The 16703-nt window shown below is 44.0% G+C and overlaps 1 protein-coding gene across 2 annotated transcripts in view; it reads left to right on the top strand.

The window, feature by feature from the left end:
• efcc1 (EF-hand and coiled-coil domain containing 1) overlaps window positions 1–14712 on the top strand; it is a 93933-nt gene extending 79221 nt beyond the window's left edge. The window contains exon 7 of one of the 2 annotated variants that reach the window (XM_072582207.1): window positions 12784–14712. In XM_072582207.1, coding sequence (XP_072438308.1) covers window positions 12784–12917 — 134 coding nt within the window. In that variant the 3' untranslated portion in view covers window positions 12918–14712. Of the gene's footprint in view, window positions 1–12613; window positions 12734–12783 lie in introns of those variants that run through there. The other variant, XM_072582208.1, reaches the window with a different exon arrangement.
• The last annotated feature ends 1991 nt before the right edge of the window (window positions 14713–16703 follow it).

Raw genomic sequence — 16703 nt, 5'->3', positions numbered from 1 at the left:
AAGAAGGGCTTATGCCCAAAACGTCGATTCTCCTGCTCCTTGGATGCTGCCTGACCTGCTGCGCTTTTCAGCAACACATTTTTCAGCTCTGATCTCCAGCATCTACAGTCCTCACTTTCTCCTAGCCAGTCTATGTAGTTAGAATCTGGATTAGTGGTGCTGGAAGAGCACAGCAGTTCAGGCAGCATCTGAGGAGCAGTAAAATCGATGTTTCGGGCAAAAGCCATTCATCAGGAATAAAGGCAGAGAGCCTGAAGCATGGAGAGATAAGCTAGAGGAGGGTGGGGGTGGGGAGAAAGTAGCATGGAGTACAATAGGTGAGTGGGGGAGGGGATGAAGGTGATGAAGGTGATAAGTCAGGGAGGAGGGTGGAGTGGATAAGTGGAAAAGAAGATAGGCAGGTAGGACAAGTCATGGGGACAGTGCTGAGCTGGAAGTTTGGAACTAGGGTGAGGTGGGGGGGAAAAAGGGGAAATGAGGAAACCGTTGAAGTCCACATTGATGCCCTGGGGTTGAAGTGTTCCGAGGCAGAAGATGAGGCGTTCTTCCTCCAGGCGTCTGGTGGTGAGGGAGAGGCAGCGAAGGAGGCCCAGGACGTGCATGTCCTCGGCAGAGTGGGAGGGGGAGTTGAAATGTTGGTCCACAGGGTGGTGTGGTTGATTGGTGCGGGTGTCCCAGAGATGTTCCCTAAAGCGCTCTGCTAGGAGGCGTCCAGTCTCCCCAATGTAGAGGAGACCACATCAGGAGCAACGGATACAATAAATGATATTAGTGGATGTGCAGGTAAAACTTTGATGGCTGTGGAAGGAGATGGGAGGTGGGAGGTGGGGTGTGGACCTGATCAGGTAGTCACGGAAGGAAAGGTCTTGGCGGAAGGCGGAAAAGGGGTGGGGAGGAAAATATATCCCTGGTGGTGGGGTCTTTTTGGAGGTGACGGAAATGTCGGCGGATGATTTGGTTTATGCAAAGGTTGGTAGGGTGGAAGGTGAGCACCAGGGGTGTTCTCTCCTTGTTACGGTTGGAGTCTGAGGGCGGAGGTGCAGGATGTGGACGAGATGCATTTGAGGGCATCTTTAACCATGTGGGAAGGGAAATTGCGGTCTCTAAAGAAGGAGGCCATCTGGTGTGTTCTGTGGTGGAACTAGTCCTCCTGGGACCAGATACGGCGGAGGCGGAGGAATTGGGAATACGGGATGGCATTTTTGCAAGAGGTAGGGTGGGAAGAGGTATAATCCAGGTAGCTGTGGGAGTCGGTGGGTTTGTAAAAAATGTCAGTGTCAAGTCAGTCATCATTAATGGAGATGGAGAGGTCCAGGAAGGGGAGGGAGGCATCAGAGATGGTCCAGGTAAATTTAAGGTCAGGGTGGAATGTGTTGAAGTTGGTGAATTGCTCAACCTTCTTGTGGGAGCACGAGGTGGCACCACAATGTAGCGGAGGTAGAGGTGGGGAGTGGTGCCGGTGTAATTACGGAAGATCAACTGCTCTACGTAGCCAACAAAGGAGCCAGGCATAGCTGGGACCCATACGTGTGCCCATGGCTACCCCTTTGGTCTGGAGGAAGTGGGAGGATTCGAAGGAAAAATTGTTAAGGGTGAGGACCAGTTTGGCCAAACAAATGAGTGTGTCGGTGGAAGGGTATTGTTGGGGACGTCGGGAGAGGAAAAAATGGAGGGCTTGGAGGCCCTGGTCATGGCGAATGGAGGTGTAGAGGGATTGGATATCCATGGTGAAGATGAGGCGTTGGGGGCCGGGGAAATGGAAGTCTAGGAAGAGGTGGAGGCTCGAACATATGCGGGGAGTTCCTGGACTAGGGGGATAGGACAGTGTTGAGGTAGGTAGTGATGAGTTCAGTGGGGCAGGAGCATGCTGAGACAATGGGTCGGCCAGGGTGGTCAGGCTTGTGAATCTTGGGAAGGAGGTAGAACCAGGCAGTGCGGGGTTCCTGGACTATGAGGTTGGAAGCTGTGGATGGGAGATATCCTGAGGTGATGAGGTTCCTTACTGGGAAGACAGCCAACAGAAGGGAGGATCAACCTGCCAGAGTGGAGTTGACCAGAAGTGGGGAAGGTCCTGAGGGTTAAGCGATGTGTCAAGTAACAGGGTAGAGTCTAGAAGCAGGGGACAACCAGATTAGGGAGGACTAGACAGGGCTGGCACTTCCAGGATTGAGAAAAGAAGTCAGTTCCTGAATAGTGGAAGGCCATTGTACAGGACACTAGTGATTAAATCAGAGTGGTACTGGAAAAGCACAACAGGTCAGGCAGTATCCAAGGGGCAGGAAAATCGATGTTTTGGATAAAAGCCCTTCATCAGAACTGGAGGCAGGGAGCCTCCAGGGTGGAGATATAAATGGGGGGTGGGGCAGCAGAAGGTAGCAAAGTACAATAGGTGAATGGGTGTGGGGATGGAGGGGATAGGTCAGAGGGGAGGGTGGAGCAGGGAGGTGGGAAGGGAGACTGGCAGGTCGGACAGGTCAGGAGGTGTTCTGAGGCGGAAGATGAGGCATTCTTCCTCCAGGTGTCGGGTGGTGAGGGAGCAGCGGTGAAGGAGACCCAGGACCTGCATGTCCTCAGCAGAGGGAGAGGGGGAGGGGGAGTTGACATGTTGGGCCATGGGGTGGTGTGGTTGATTGGTGCGAGTGTCCCAGAGATGTTCCCTGAAGCAGGGAAGGCGTCCAGTCTCCCCAATGTACAGGAGACTGCATCAGGAGTAACGGATACAACAAATGACATTGGTAGATGTGCAGGTGAAACTAGTGAACCCAGCAGCACTCGGGTGGGGAATGTAGGGAATTAACCAGAGACCAGTGGTGTGGGATGTGAGGGATGGGGGTAATTAAGGCCCGGTGGTAGCAGGAGGGGAAAACTACTTCTTGGTAGGAGTTTGAACACAGTGTGCTGTGGTCCCAATCGAAGAGAATTCACAGATTGGCACCTGTATCCAGGGGTGAACAGCGTGGTGCTGGAGAGCCACAGCGGGTCAGGTAGCATCCGAGGAGCAGGAGATTTGATGTTTCAGGCATAAGCCCTCCATTCTAATACCTGTATCCAGGGGGTAAGCGTGAAAGCAGTAACCTGATAAATCAACAGATTCTCACCTTTAAGATGATGCCAGGTTAGCCAACAGCAGTGAAAGACCAAAAGCAGAATGGCAATGACACTCATACCTACATCATCATTATGCAAGACTGCCATTTACCTCCTTGGGTTGAGTTACATCCCAAAGTTGGAGTTAACGCTGGGAAAATGACAGGTTGGAAATAGGCTTGGTTCCATAGAATCCCTACAGTGTGGAAACAGGCCATTTGGCCCACTCTTCGGAGTGTGGGTGGAAACCAGAGCACCTGGAAGAAATTCACACAGACACGGGGAGAACATACACATAGACAGTCACCCGAACCCAGATCTCTGGCGCTGAGACAGCAGTGCTAACCAGTGAGCCCCAATGCTGGCTTGGGAAATGATTTTCTGAAAATGGTCTAATGACATTACCAAATGAGTAATCTAGAAGTGAGGACTAACAATCAGCAGTTCAAATGCCACCATAACATCCTGGAAAACTAAATCCAGTTAATTAATAAATTCAGAACAATAAGTCAGAATCAGTAATTGTTACAACTTAACTGTTAGATCATCGTGAAAACCTTTTCATTTACGAAATCATTTCAGGAAGGAAATCTATTGTCTTGACCAAACCTGGCCTAGATGTGACCACAACAATGTGATTAATTCTTACTTATCCACTGAAAAATCCTAGAACCCATTCCCTAACAGTACTGTTTATGTACCTACACTAAATAACTTGCACTGGTTCAAGAAACCAGCTCACCACCACATTCCCAAGGGTAATGTGCTGGGCAACAAATGATGTTCTTCGCAGTGATGCTCACATTCCATTAACAAATTGAGAAAAAAAAAAATGGTAAATTTATTTTCAGGAAATTTGAAGACCATAGAGAGGGTCCATAAATAATTTACTATAAGCTTAGCAAAGAAAAAAGCCTGGAACTCCCTCCCTAACAGCATTGTTGGTATCTCTACTACAAATGGACAGCAGCAGTGCAAGAAGGCAGCTGACCACCAACTTCACAGGAGCAACTAGGGATGGGCAAAATGTTGGCCCAGCCAGCGACACCACATTCCATGAATGAATTTTTTTGAAAATAAAGTGTGGTTTTTCAGTTTTGAGGAGTGACTGAAGCATTTAGTGTCAATCTCCTTGGAGCACAGGATACAAGGACATGTGGCAGAGTTGTTAAAATCATGAAGGATTTAGATATCATAAATACTGTAGGAAAAATTATTCCTAGTGATAGAAAAGCCAGTCACCAGAGAACACAAACTTAAATTAACTGACAAAGAACCTGAGGTGACATGAGGAAACATTTTTCGGCACAAGTGCTGGAATTTTTTTCAGAAGACAGGTAGTCACGTTTCCAGTCCTGAAAGTAAAACTTTACACCATGCTGGAGGGCAGTGGGACAGAGGGAGGCATTTTACTGGTGATGTACAATGAAAAAAAACTATATAATTAAGAAGATCTGCTCCTCTTCTAGAGATAGTGGCCTAAATCAGGCTGCTGGAACTTTGCACCCTCAACACTTTTCACTAATGGAGTTGGATACAGCTGAGACTGCAAAAGGAAGAGGGCAGCCCAATATTGAGATGCTCTCAGTTCAAATAAGATTGTTTTACTCAACATGCCAAGTCCAGGCAGGTCTCAGATTTGAGCACTGCAACCCTCCGGTGACAGCATCGAACGTGGCCCATTACTGCAGGGAGGCCCACTGTAGTCCATAAAGCAGCCATAAAAAGTGATTCTTGGGAATCCACTGGGAGACACCAGGCTTTAACAAACAGTCTCACCACATGATGGCAGCACCTCCCAACACAGCTAAAATGCCTGTAGGGCGAGAGGAGACTGATACTAGGCCACTTAATTGGCTGCATTATGGGTGTCCATGTTGCTGAGGCTCCTGCTAGTGATAAAAACGTTGGAGTCTCCTCTCAACACCATCAACCTACTGTAAGTGAGGCCTCCTAGCCTATCTCCAGAGATGGAGTAAATTCCAGCACACAAACTATTTGTGCTCTGGAAGGCATTACCTGAACGGGTGGAAGTCATTCCATAGTAACGTACAAAGGATAATTGAATAAATACTTGGAGAAAATGAGTACAGCATCTTGAAGAAGGAGCAGCGATGAAATTGATGGGCAGTTGTACCAAACAACCAGCACAGGCATGGCAGACTGAATGGCCTCCTTTTGTGCTTTGTGATTCCATGATCCTAGAATGCAGTTCGTATACTATAAAAAGGAGAGACTTTTGTTCTGCAGCACAACATCAATGGAAGTTTAATGGATTTTATGTCTTGCATTCCAGGATTACTTCAAGTACATAAACAGCTGCAGAACTATTCAGTCAGACAGGATGTTATGTAATGGCATTTTTTAAAAAGTATTCAGGTTAACATAAAGCAGATTTTACTGAGATTGTCATCCATAGTTTTGACAAGCAGGTCAACAACATTCCCATTCTTTGTCCTCCATTGCTGGTTTATCCAGTTTAATTGTAAAACAAATGCATGCAAAACAGCCATAACATGTCATTGTATTCTTTAGACTTCCTTTTAATATATTTCAGTGTATTTTTTTTTTCTGGCACTGGACTTGCCACATCTGCACCCTATTTAGGCTCCACAATCCATACATCATCATCTCCAGTCCCTGAGACAAAGATCACTTCTTAGCTTCTGCCAAAAAAAAGTGTTCTTGAAACATTCCTTAAGAAGTGTGGAAGATTGACTGCTCAGGATAACTGAGTTTGGAAACTCAGATTGAAGGAAATCCTGGATACAAGCTCAACCAACTAATTTTTAGCTTCCTCTAAGTCTTTCTCTGCTCATTTTGTCATTTTAGTGCCACATCATCTTGCTTATCAAATCTTGAATTTTCATGATGTAGAGGAGCCAGTGTTGGGCTGGGGTGGACAGTTAAAAATTACACAACACCAAGGTACTGCCTCTTCATCAAGTGGTTGTGGAACGGGACATAACACACACAAAGACAATGTAAACCTTTTTGCTCTAAATTCTGTGTCTCTTATGGTCCTGCTCCACAACTACCTGAAGAGACAGCAGCTCGAAAGCTAGTGCTTCCAAATAAACCTGTTGGATTATAACCTGGTGTTGTGATTTTTTAAACTTTGAATTTTCGTGTAATAATTTGCCAAGCAGAGTGAAATAACTGCTCAGAGGTTGGTATCCTATCACCAAGTCACCCCTGATTTACTTGTGCACAGCACACTGGCTGTGACCAGCCAGCTGGGAGTCAGTCCCGTGGACGGAGGAGATTCTAAATCCTGTGTGTTTTTTTAAAATTCAGCATTGTACAAATTGACAATACACATGACACACTAACAGTTAACAGTAAAACAAAGAAACAAGGTCTCAAAAAACAAATGCCTCAAGGCCCCCTATAACTAATAGAAAAAGCAGTACACAGAACCAAGATAAACCACATCACAATCCTCCAAATAAAAACACACAGAAACAGCCGGTAAACAGCACATAAAAAGGAAACCCGCACGCCAGCACACCCAGCGAAATTAACTCTCCCCAGAGATACACAAAATGCAATGTACATACGAAAACACGATTCAATTACAACCTACAAGGTACAGCGCAAACACAATGTACACATAAGGTTACAGTGCAAACCACAAGGGGCAGAGTCCATGCATGAGGCAGAGTCCACTCCCATAGTCTGACATCTGACCCAGAATCCACTTCCCAAATGGGAACCTGCTTCAGTCAGGACAGGAATTCCTCCCGACAGGAATTCCTCCTCCCCTCGGCAGGGCACACATGGAGATCCGGCTCCCTCACTTCACCACAATCTGCACCCGGAGGCCTAGCACCCATACAACGAATCGGCCTACTCAGTGAGGTTGGGCCCACCACTGCGGTTCAGTGCATGCCTAGTAATCGAGATAGGGCAGGTAAGAAGTTCAGACCCAACAGCTGACAAAGAATAAGTCTCACCAAATTGCTTCTTCCACTCCCACACCTTCTCCAAAATAATCATATTACTGGTTGCAACTAGCCAGCTGAAAAGCCAGCTTCCCAAGGCAAAGAAATAAAACCAGCAGTGCCACTGGCTGTAGCCAGCCATCCTCTGTTTAATTTGTTTCCCTCACCAAGTCACCCTTTGTTTACATGTACACAGTACATTGCCCGTGGCCAGCCAATTCTAACTCAGAATCCCTTTAGTTCAGGGGACTAAGTCTTTTTTAATATTTTATGAAATAGTAAAAAATAATACACAGTTACATAGTTAACATCAGAAAACAGCAGTTCAAGAAAAAAAACACTATGTACAGGGGAAAGTACAGCAAAGCCAAACCCCAAACTCCACTGTTCAACCAGTTTTCAGGGAGATGAGGACAATCCTCAAATCCCACTTCCATTTATCACAAAGATTACAGTAACAAACACAGACAAGATATTGCAATCAAATGAGAAACAGTGCATAGAACACAGACCCAATATAGCTATATATTAAAAAAAGACATCAGACACCTGTCCGCACCACATACTGATCAGACCGTCCTTGGCTAGCCTTCCTGCCTCTGGCCACTCTGCCTACTGACTGACCCTCCCCAGGCCTGCTTTCCTCCAGGCTGGTCATCAACCACCCAGCTCCCAGTCACCCTGTGTACAGATCAGATTTCCCTGGGCAGCTTTTCTGGTTGTTGGCCTTCCAGTCTCCGACCGCCCTGAGTGCTGACTGACCCTCCCCAACCCACTTTCCTCCAGGACGGATGCATGCCACCGGCTCCCGGCCGCCCCGTGTACTAACCAAACCATCCCCAACCTGCTTTCCTTACAGCACCTGGCCACCCTGCATACTGACCAATCCTCTTGCCTGGTCCACAGCTTTCCTATGGACTAGCCATCAGCTGCTTGGTTCCCAGCCTCCCTGCGTACGGGCTGCCATCAGCCGCCAGGCTCAGCCTCCCTGAGTACTGACTGGCCTGCCTTTTACCAGCTTTTCTGTGAGCACACTATCAGTTGCCTGGCTCTGCCCAACCTACATACTGACAAGCTCCTCCCAGCCCACTTTACTCCAGGCTAGTCATCAACCTCTGACCCCCACCAGCTCACATACTGGCTGCCCCTCCCTTGACCAGCTTTCAAACAGGCACATTGTTAGCTGCCTAGTCCTCAGCCACCCTGCGTACTAACAGACAACCCAGCCTGCTTTTCCCCCACATTGGTTATTGACCCTCCAGCTCCCAGTTGCCCCACCTACTGACTAACCCACACTCAAAGACAAATAATTACAAAACCCATTAACAGAATTCACAAAATCCTCACAATACAGTTTCCAGTATCAAGGCAGAGGTCACACCTGAAGACAGAGTCCACACCCAAAGGCAGCAAATGTACACCTAGCAGCACACACACAGGTGTTCAGTCTCTTTAGAGGCCTGGCCCATCCATAGAGAACCAGGCCCACTCACAGGAACACAGTACACTGTGAAGCTGCAGTTAACATACCAGTGTTTGGTCCACTCCAAGGCAGAGTCCACAGCACTCACAGGTGTTCAGTCTCCACAGAGGCTTGGTCCATCCAAAGCACCAGACCCACTCACAGGAACACAGTACATTTTAAAGGCACAGTTAACTCACAGGGGTTGGGTCCACTCCAGGATGCAGCAAAATTGCTCACCACCCAGTACACACACAGGCGTTCAGTCTTTACAGAGGCCTACCCATACAGGACCAGCTCACCTGGAAAGATTATATTTTTTCACAAGGGTTCAGTTCAAACACTAAAAAAAGAAAGTCAGAATGCAAGGGCTAAGCCCTACCACAAAATCAACATAGTCCTTTTCTAAAAGTAAAAGAGTAACACAGGCAGCCAGTGAAACAACAGCTCCCTAATGAGAACTGAGTTACACCTGAAACACATTGACTGTGTAAATCAGGCAGTTTAGAAATCAGTCTTCAATAAAAAAGGAATACCAGTTAACAAATATAATTCAGCCAGTTCAGGAATCAGGTTTCGCCAAAAAAAAGCAGAAACCCAAAGCAGCAGTAACACACTGACTGTGGCCCAGCCAGTGCAGAGTCAGTCCCTTAAACTGAGGAGATTCCAAATCTCCTGGTTTTTTTTATTGAACAGTATGAAATACAGTTAACAATAAACAGAAAGCAGCAGTTCACAAAAAAACCACCATGTACAGGGGCAAGAGCAGCAAAGCCAAAACCCAATGTTTAACCAGTTTTCAGGGAGGTGAGGACAAACCTCAAATCCCACTTCCATTTATCACAAAGATATTAGTAACAAACACCAACAAGACAGTCCAATCAAATGAGAAACAGTGCATAGAACACAGACCCAATATAACTATATAAAAGACACCTGACACCCGTCCATACCACATACTGATCAGACCGTCCTTGGCTAGCGTTCCTGCAGGACAGTTGTCGGCCTTCCGGTCTCTGGCCGCCATGTGTGCTGACTGACCCTCCCCAGGCCTGCTTTCCTCCAGGCTGGTCATGGACCACCCAACTCCCAGTCGCCCTGCGTACTGACAGGACTACCCTGGGCCACTTTCACACGGGCTGGTTCAGAGGGGGCAGATTTGTTTTGCTGCTACCCCGTTTGCGAGGTAACAGTTTTCAGGTGATCCACATGTTTGTTCAAGACCACCTCACCTGCTCAAACTTTGTAACTCATGGGACCTGACCTTGCACCAACCTTGCCTCGTACCTATACAGGACCATTTCCATCAAACTTAATCCCTAAATTGTCCTTCGCACTTAGAGGAGGCATGTGGTGGGCATTGGTGTTCCAGCTGCCATTTCACCTTCCCTGCCCCACATCTGGGAATATTAGGTTTAATCTGGTACAGAGTCTTCTCCCCATCAGTAACTCTGCTGGAGCTATCTCTGTTGTGCGTGAGGGATGGTCCTATAATCGAACAGGAACAGGGACAGTTTGGTATGGTATTGAGTGATGCTGTAGGCATCTTCTTTAAGCCTACCTTCAATGCTTGGATTGTGCTTTCTGCTTGACTGGGCCCAGTCTTCAACGACAGGATCAAACAAGTCAAGCTTCCCAAATGAAGGCATGATTCCAGAAATGCTTACCCCAACTCCAAGATGATTATTGCAAATGAATATTCTTTAGGCATGTGCTGTTTTCTCCCATCACTACTGAAGTAACTGCACAGCGGTGGGTATCCATCACTAAGTCACCCTTTATTTAATTGTCTACAGTACACTGGCTGTGGCCAGCCAGCTTGGAGTCAGACCCCTGAACTAAGGAGATTCTAAATCCACTGTTTATTTATTTATTAATAGAATCATAGGATCCCTGCAGTGTGGAAGTAGGCCATTCAGCCCATCAGGTCCACACTGCCCCTCCACAGAGCATCCCACGCAGACCCACCCCTATCCCTGTAACTCTCATGGTCAATCCATCTAGCCAGTATATATTTGGATTGTTAGGAAGAAACCAGAGCATCCTGAGGAAACCCACGTAGACTTGGGGAGAATGTGCAAACTCCACACAGAGAGTCACCCAAGGCTGGGATCAAACCCAGGTCCCTGGTGCTGTGAGACAGCAATGCTAACCACTGAACTACCATACCACCCCCCAAATCTACTGTTTATATTCTTCTTTTCTTCTTTCAGAGTCAGTTCCCTAAACTGAGTAGATTATCCACTTTTTTTTCCTCCTGGTTATTTATTTTTCTTTTTTTTTGCTCTAACTGAGGAGGCTCTAAATCTCCTGGTTATATTTTGTTTGCATGTGTACATGTGTGAGACGCAGTGAAAGACAATAGATGTAAATCTCCTAGGTACATTTTTTGGGTTTTTTTGAGACACAGTGAAAGACAAATCCACTGTTTATTTTTTTTTCAATAGTATTTTTATTTAGGCTGACTACCAAATCATAATAAATAAGAGAACACAGTGTTTTATGCACAATAAATTGTTTATTTTTCATGCAATCTAAGCAGCAGAATTTAAATATACATGAACACTAGTAAAGATATGTAATTTTGACACAAGAGAAAAGCCTTGGCAATATTATGTAACAGTATAGTCGGATAACTTCAGATGTTAGCTGCATTAATCACTGAAAGGGTTCAGAATGTATCACATTGTACTTAGCCACAATATTTTAAATCCACTATTTATTTTAGTCAGCTAGGGCTTCCTGATTGGCCTAGGTTAACAACCTTCATCAAGGATTTCATTGTCAACGAGATCCACGTGGTTCCAATTATACAAAGAACTAATTGTGAAATAATATGAATACAGAGGAACCTCGATTATCCGATCGACACAGGCGGGGAGTATTTTATTCGGATAATCGAGTCTTTGGATAATCGAGGTTCTTCTGTAGGTGCAAATGCTCTAGCCAATATTTAAAACATAACATAATTTGCCTATTCGTACATGGCATCATCTTGACCTCAGAAAATTGTATTTTTATATTCAAAGATTGAGTTTATAATTTAGATTAGTGTGCGCGGATAAGCAGGAAACAAGGAATGAACACATTATTGGAGGCAGTCACCTTTCAAATGAGATGCTAAACAAAAGCACTATCTGACCGCATGGCTGAACTGGGTGCTAAAGAGCCAGGAACACAAATTAATGACGAGCAAAATACTTTCACAACGTTCTGGTCAAGAAACAGACTATTAAAAAAATTTCTAGCATGTCTGTAGAAAAAACGTCCAATAAATTCCAGGAAGCAAAGAAGGCATATGAAGAGAAATTATCAAACTTATGGTCAAAAAAGTAAGTTTTGAGATGGCCTTTGAAAGGGAAATAAAAGTCTAGAAATAAGGAAATAAGGAAGTCAAGGAGACTTGGGGCTTTTCACAAAAGTTCAATATCCTAGATTGCATGGTAACCCTCAGAACAAAGACGACATTTGCTCATGGACAAGCCTGAACCTACAGTTCTTTAATGTGAAGAGGCCATTTGATTGCGGCTAGCACATAAGTGACCAGTAAATTCTCCTTCTCTTAATGGCTGCCATGGGCACATCAAAAAGATTGATCATTAACTTGTTTGGCCACATTGTAGTCATCGCATCCAGAGCTGGGACTTGAACCCAGAGCTTCTAGTTCAGAGGTAGGGATGCTACTACTGTACCACAAGATCTCCTTTATTTGAGGAGTGGTGTACCACGAGAGCAGCTTGCCATGATAAGGACAATGTTCATGGAGATGAATTGCATGAGATTTATGGAGGACAGCTGGGTAAATTAATTCTGAGCATAGAGACCAAGGAGGGACATGGGAATATTGAAATCATCGAAGATAATTAGTTGTTCATGTCAATGATATTTATAGGACTTTCCTGTATGTGCTGTATGCTGTACCTGTTCCATTACCACTAAAATAAATCATGGCATGGAATCAGATGCATTATAACCTAAAGAAGAGCTGGTTGTAAAGCAACTCCTGAACTTTGAATTTTAATTTTCAATAAAATTGTCTCTTGGGCTTCTTCCCACCATGAAATCTTTTTGGTTTTGGTTATGTGTTCACATCTAACCACATCCTTCTCCACCCCCACAGTCAGTCAATTTGGAAGAATTTTCATTGTGATTATGAAAATCTGTGGAAGGAAAACCTGAGCAGTCTCCTGATGTGAGGAAAATAATACAGATGGTGGGCAGATCTGCGAAGGGAGAAAACTGATAAACTGTTTCAACAAAAAATGTCTTATAATTGGTTGTTTCTTGCAGGAAAAGCTCACATCCTGGAGGTATTGAATGCCCTGTATCGTGAACTTGCTGCCTGTGAGCTTCTGTCTGGAAAGCCTTTGGAAAATGCTCAGAGTCACCAATCCCTGGTGAATCCACTGCTTATATCATGCTGATGACCTGCAGACTGGCTTTTCCTTTTTGATCATCGAGCACTTCAAACATTTCCTGTATATCTATAATTCCTGTACTCTCTGCGAATTTGTTAAAATGACATGTGGTGCCTTACTTAACACAATGTTAAACTTATCATCTAAAATAATTTGCTTCAGTAGACAGACACTATATGGTGTTAGTTCCTTAACTGATAATCTTTACTATTTGAAGAACCAAGTACTCAAGATTTATTCATGAAATTGCATTTGACAAATGCAGTGGTTCAACAGAAATGCTTGTGTCTTTCAATAGTATTATGTGAACCATAGAAGTATTAAAATAAGGAAGACCTCAATGTTGGGTAGAATTTGTCATAAAACGTGCCACATTAGATTTAATGGATTAGGCCATGTGACATAAGTCAGTGTAGTAGAAGTAACTATGGATAGAAAGGCAGCTGTGAAATGAAATGCTGCAGCCATAATCTAGGTACATTATGGCATGTATCAGTCAAAACTGAGGAATTTGTTTTTTTAAATATCAGGTAACTGCTAATAGTCCAATTGTTATTTTACAGCATTGTATATAAATATATATATTTATTCCTTTGCCATATTATGGAAGGAAACAAATCTGACAAGTTTAAAGAATGGCATTGCTCTGATTTAGCAATAGTCAGTTCTACTATAACACAGTGGTTCCATTCTCATGCAAGCCCATATTGTAAGAAAATTGCATAATAGCAGCACCATTTAAACTTACGGGGCCAGAATCATATTATAACCAATACACACTTTAAACATTTGTGCTTTGGAAAGTGCCCTCAATTTGTCAACAGTGTTATAGCGAATTCACATTAACAAAACATGCATTATAGCAGAACGACCTGCTTTTTCAGATGCTGTTAAGTAGCTGCAACTAACATTTGCAGTTTATAAGCAGAATAAAGCAACTCCAAGCCACAATTTTGATTCTACCAGTTATTTCTATTGGTTCTGGTAGCCAAGCTAAAGTTAAATTTATTGGCACCACATCAGTATGATGTGATCTCTGGAGCTGAAATTATTTAACAACTCTATACTGCACTGATGCTCCTGACATTTTTCCCTGCTTGCTGTGAATTTGTCAAAAAATGAAGGGAGCTTTGTGACTGTTGGTGTGAATAACCAAGCATCAAGGCACAGCCATAATTTCTTCCTCCAAACAATGCAGCTCATGGCAGGTTGCCCTGACAGTATTATTTTGGCAACAAACAATAGCTGTAACTGGCTCCAGGGTGGCTGCTTGGTTCTACTTAACACTAAAGCTTGTGGGTGCTTGGCTGTGTTTGTGGTTTAGTTCTCCAGATGAAACAGTGAATGGTCCACCTGATTGCTTACAAAAATATGTTCAGACCTTCACAAAGCCCAACATTTATTGAGAAAATTAACTAACAATTAGTTGGCTTGTCCTGAATTTGGACCAGAATATGCTACAGTATCCTTCAGGACTATGTGTGAAGGCTGTACATTATAGGATTTGTACTAACTAAGAGGAAATCTGAAGTAGAAAGTCCTGGGTTGAAAACATAGACAAGGCTTAAGAATGTTGGAGGGAGTAGTTTGTATGTGCAAAGTGGCAGCTGTTTTGTGTGCATTACCAATCAAATCTCAAGACACATGTACAAATTAAGTCTGTGCTATACATTCACATCAGAGAAGATGGGTAGATACATTGCCAACTGCATTATCTGCTTTGCACTTTGAGAGTGAGGCAGAACATAACAAGCTCTTTATTTTATATGTTTGACTTTTAAAATAAATGCAACAGCTTTTATTTTCGCTGTCGTGTTGGATTATTGTTTGCAGTGAGTATTGGTTGTTGTGGCAAGATCCCAATCCAGTCTCCATAGACAACAGAAATGACAATTGAAATATGATAGACACATTAGACATCTCCAATATCAGTTTCCAAACAATAGAATAAATGGATTTATTTTCAATGGAATAAGTTCAGGTAATTTCATGCAAGACGCTGCAATATGTCATGGTGACTGCGCTCAATAAGGTAACTGTGAAAAATCAGCATGCTGTCAATAGCATTGTTTGCTTGTTATCCTTTTCATTTTCCAACTCCCTTTCTATGTTTTCCTTCTTTTCAATGTTTTATTGACAGCCACACTTTATACTCTTCCTGTCTTCAGGAAGAAAGGTGCTAAAATGTAAGTAATTAGGTAGAATATAGCCATTGGTTTGCCTGTTTTGCGGCCAAAATGTGGATGCACACAAGGCCAGTTTCAGAGACCAATATCCTGTGCTCCAAAGCATCTTCCAAACCATTTTTGGTTCACTCATTTTTCAGGTGTATAAGCCAGCTACCTAAGATCAGCATTAAGGTCCATGCATGTACTAAAAAGGAAATTAAAACAAGGACCGTTCTAGGATATTGAGCTGCCGTTTGGCACAGTAATCTTTTTGCAGGCAGTTGTAAAACCAGCAGAAGCAAGAGTGCTTTGCAGCACTGCCAAGATTGCTGCTAGCTTTCCTTCATCCATCTTCCTATTGTTCTATCCATAGCTTCAACTCCCCACCACACTCCTGTGACTTACCTCAGAGTCACTACCTGTGAGGCATGTGGCTTTAAATTGATCCATTGGTAGTGGATGAGCTTCTTCTCAAGTACAACATATGCCCACCAACTCCCAACAATAATGTTAAGATGGTCTGAAACCCAATATCAGGCTGACGTCTGGGCTTCTCGCTTGGAAAGGATGCATTCTGTTCATTTGATCTGTAAGTGGGCCAAAGAAGAAATTCAGTTTCTGTACGCTAACTTTAATGTTTGACTACTTTTTGATACATACTAATTGGGCTCAGTGATTAGCACTACTGTCTCACAGCATCAGTGACCCAGGTTTGATTCCAGCCTCAGGTGACTCCCTATGTAGAGCTTGCACATTCTTGTCGTGTCTAGGTTGCTCCAGTTTTTTTCCTACAGTCCAAAAATGTGCAGATTACGTGGATTGGCCATGCTAAATTGTCCCATATTCTCCAGGGATGTGCAGGCTAGGTAGATCAGTCATGGTAAATGTGGGGTTACAGGTATTGGGTGTGATCCTGTTTAGAGGTTCAATATGGACTAAATGGGTCGAATGGCCTACTTCCACACTATAGCGTTTCAATGATTCTAAGTAAGTATGGGCTGGATTTTACAGATGGGAGTAAAACAGAACTTGGCTGGAAACATTCAACACATCAGGCAGCCTCTGTGGAGAAAGAAACAGTGTTAACCTTTCAAGTTCAGTTCCATGATTTTCTATCCACCTGTGTGAATGAATGGCATTTTTAAAAGAAGTTCAGTCTGCCAGCACACTCTCAAACTTACTTGTTCAATAGGAATCTGCAAATGAGAGAAATTACTCATGGAAACCTTCAGTAGACACTATTGTACCAAATAGGCCCTTCACCAAGATTGCACAATGTCATTGGAGAACATGGTATTTAAACTAAGTTAGAGAACCAGTAACTGAAGGGTGCAAATGGGCTTCCCAATAGCAGTCCCACCTAAAGGGGAGGGTTAGGATTGTAGAGAATGCTCCGCTATTACAGGCAGCTCGAGGCATGTTGTGGGTTGGTGGGCGGGAGGGGTTGGGGAGGAGGGTGGGACAATGGCATTAATTATTAAATTATTATTGATTTAGAAGTAATTGTGTTATGTGCATGAGCACATCAAATGCTCTGCACACCCTACACAGAAAAGTTAAAACAGTAATCTGAGTGCCTTATTGTCTCAACCACTCTTGGTTCATGTTCGATGCCTGGAGCTGT

Source organism: Chiloscyllium punctatum, chromosome 12 (assembly GCF_047496795.1).
Source record: "Chiloscyllium punctatum isolate Juve2018m chromosome 12, sChiPun1.3, whole genome shotgun sequence".
In the NCBI taxonomy this organism is placed as follows: Eukaryota; Metazoa; Chordata; class Chondrichthyes; order Orectolobiformes; family Hemiscylliidae; genus Chiloscyllium; species Chiloscyllium punctatum.
Note: the sequence above shows the minus strand (reverse complement) of the source record. Positions and strands in the feature narration are given on the sequence as shown.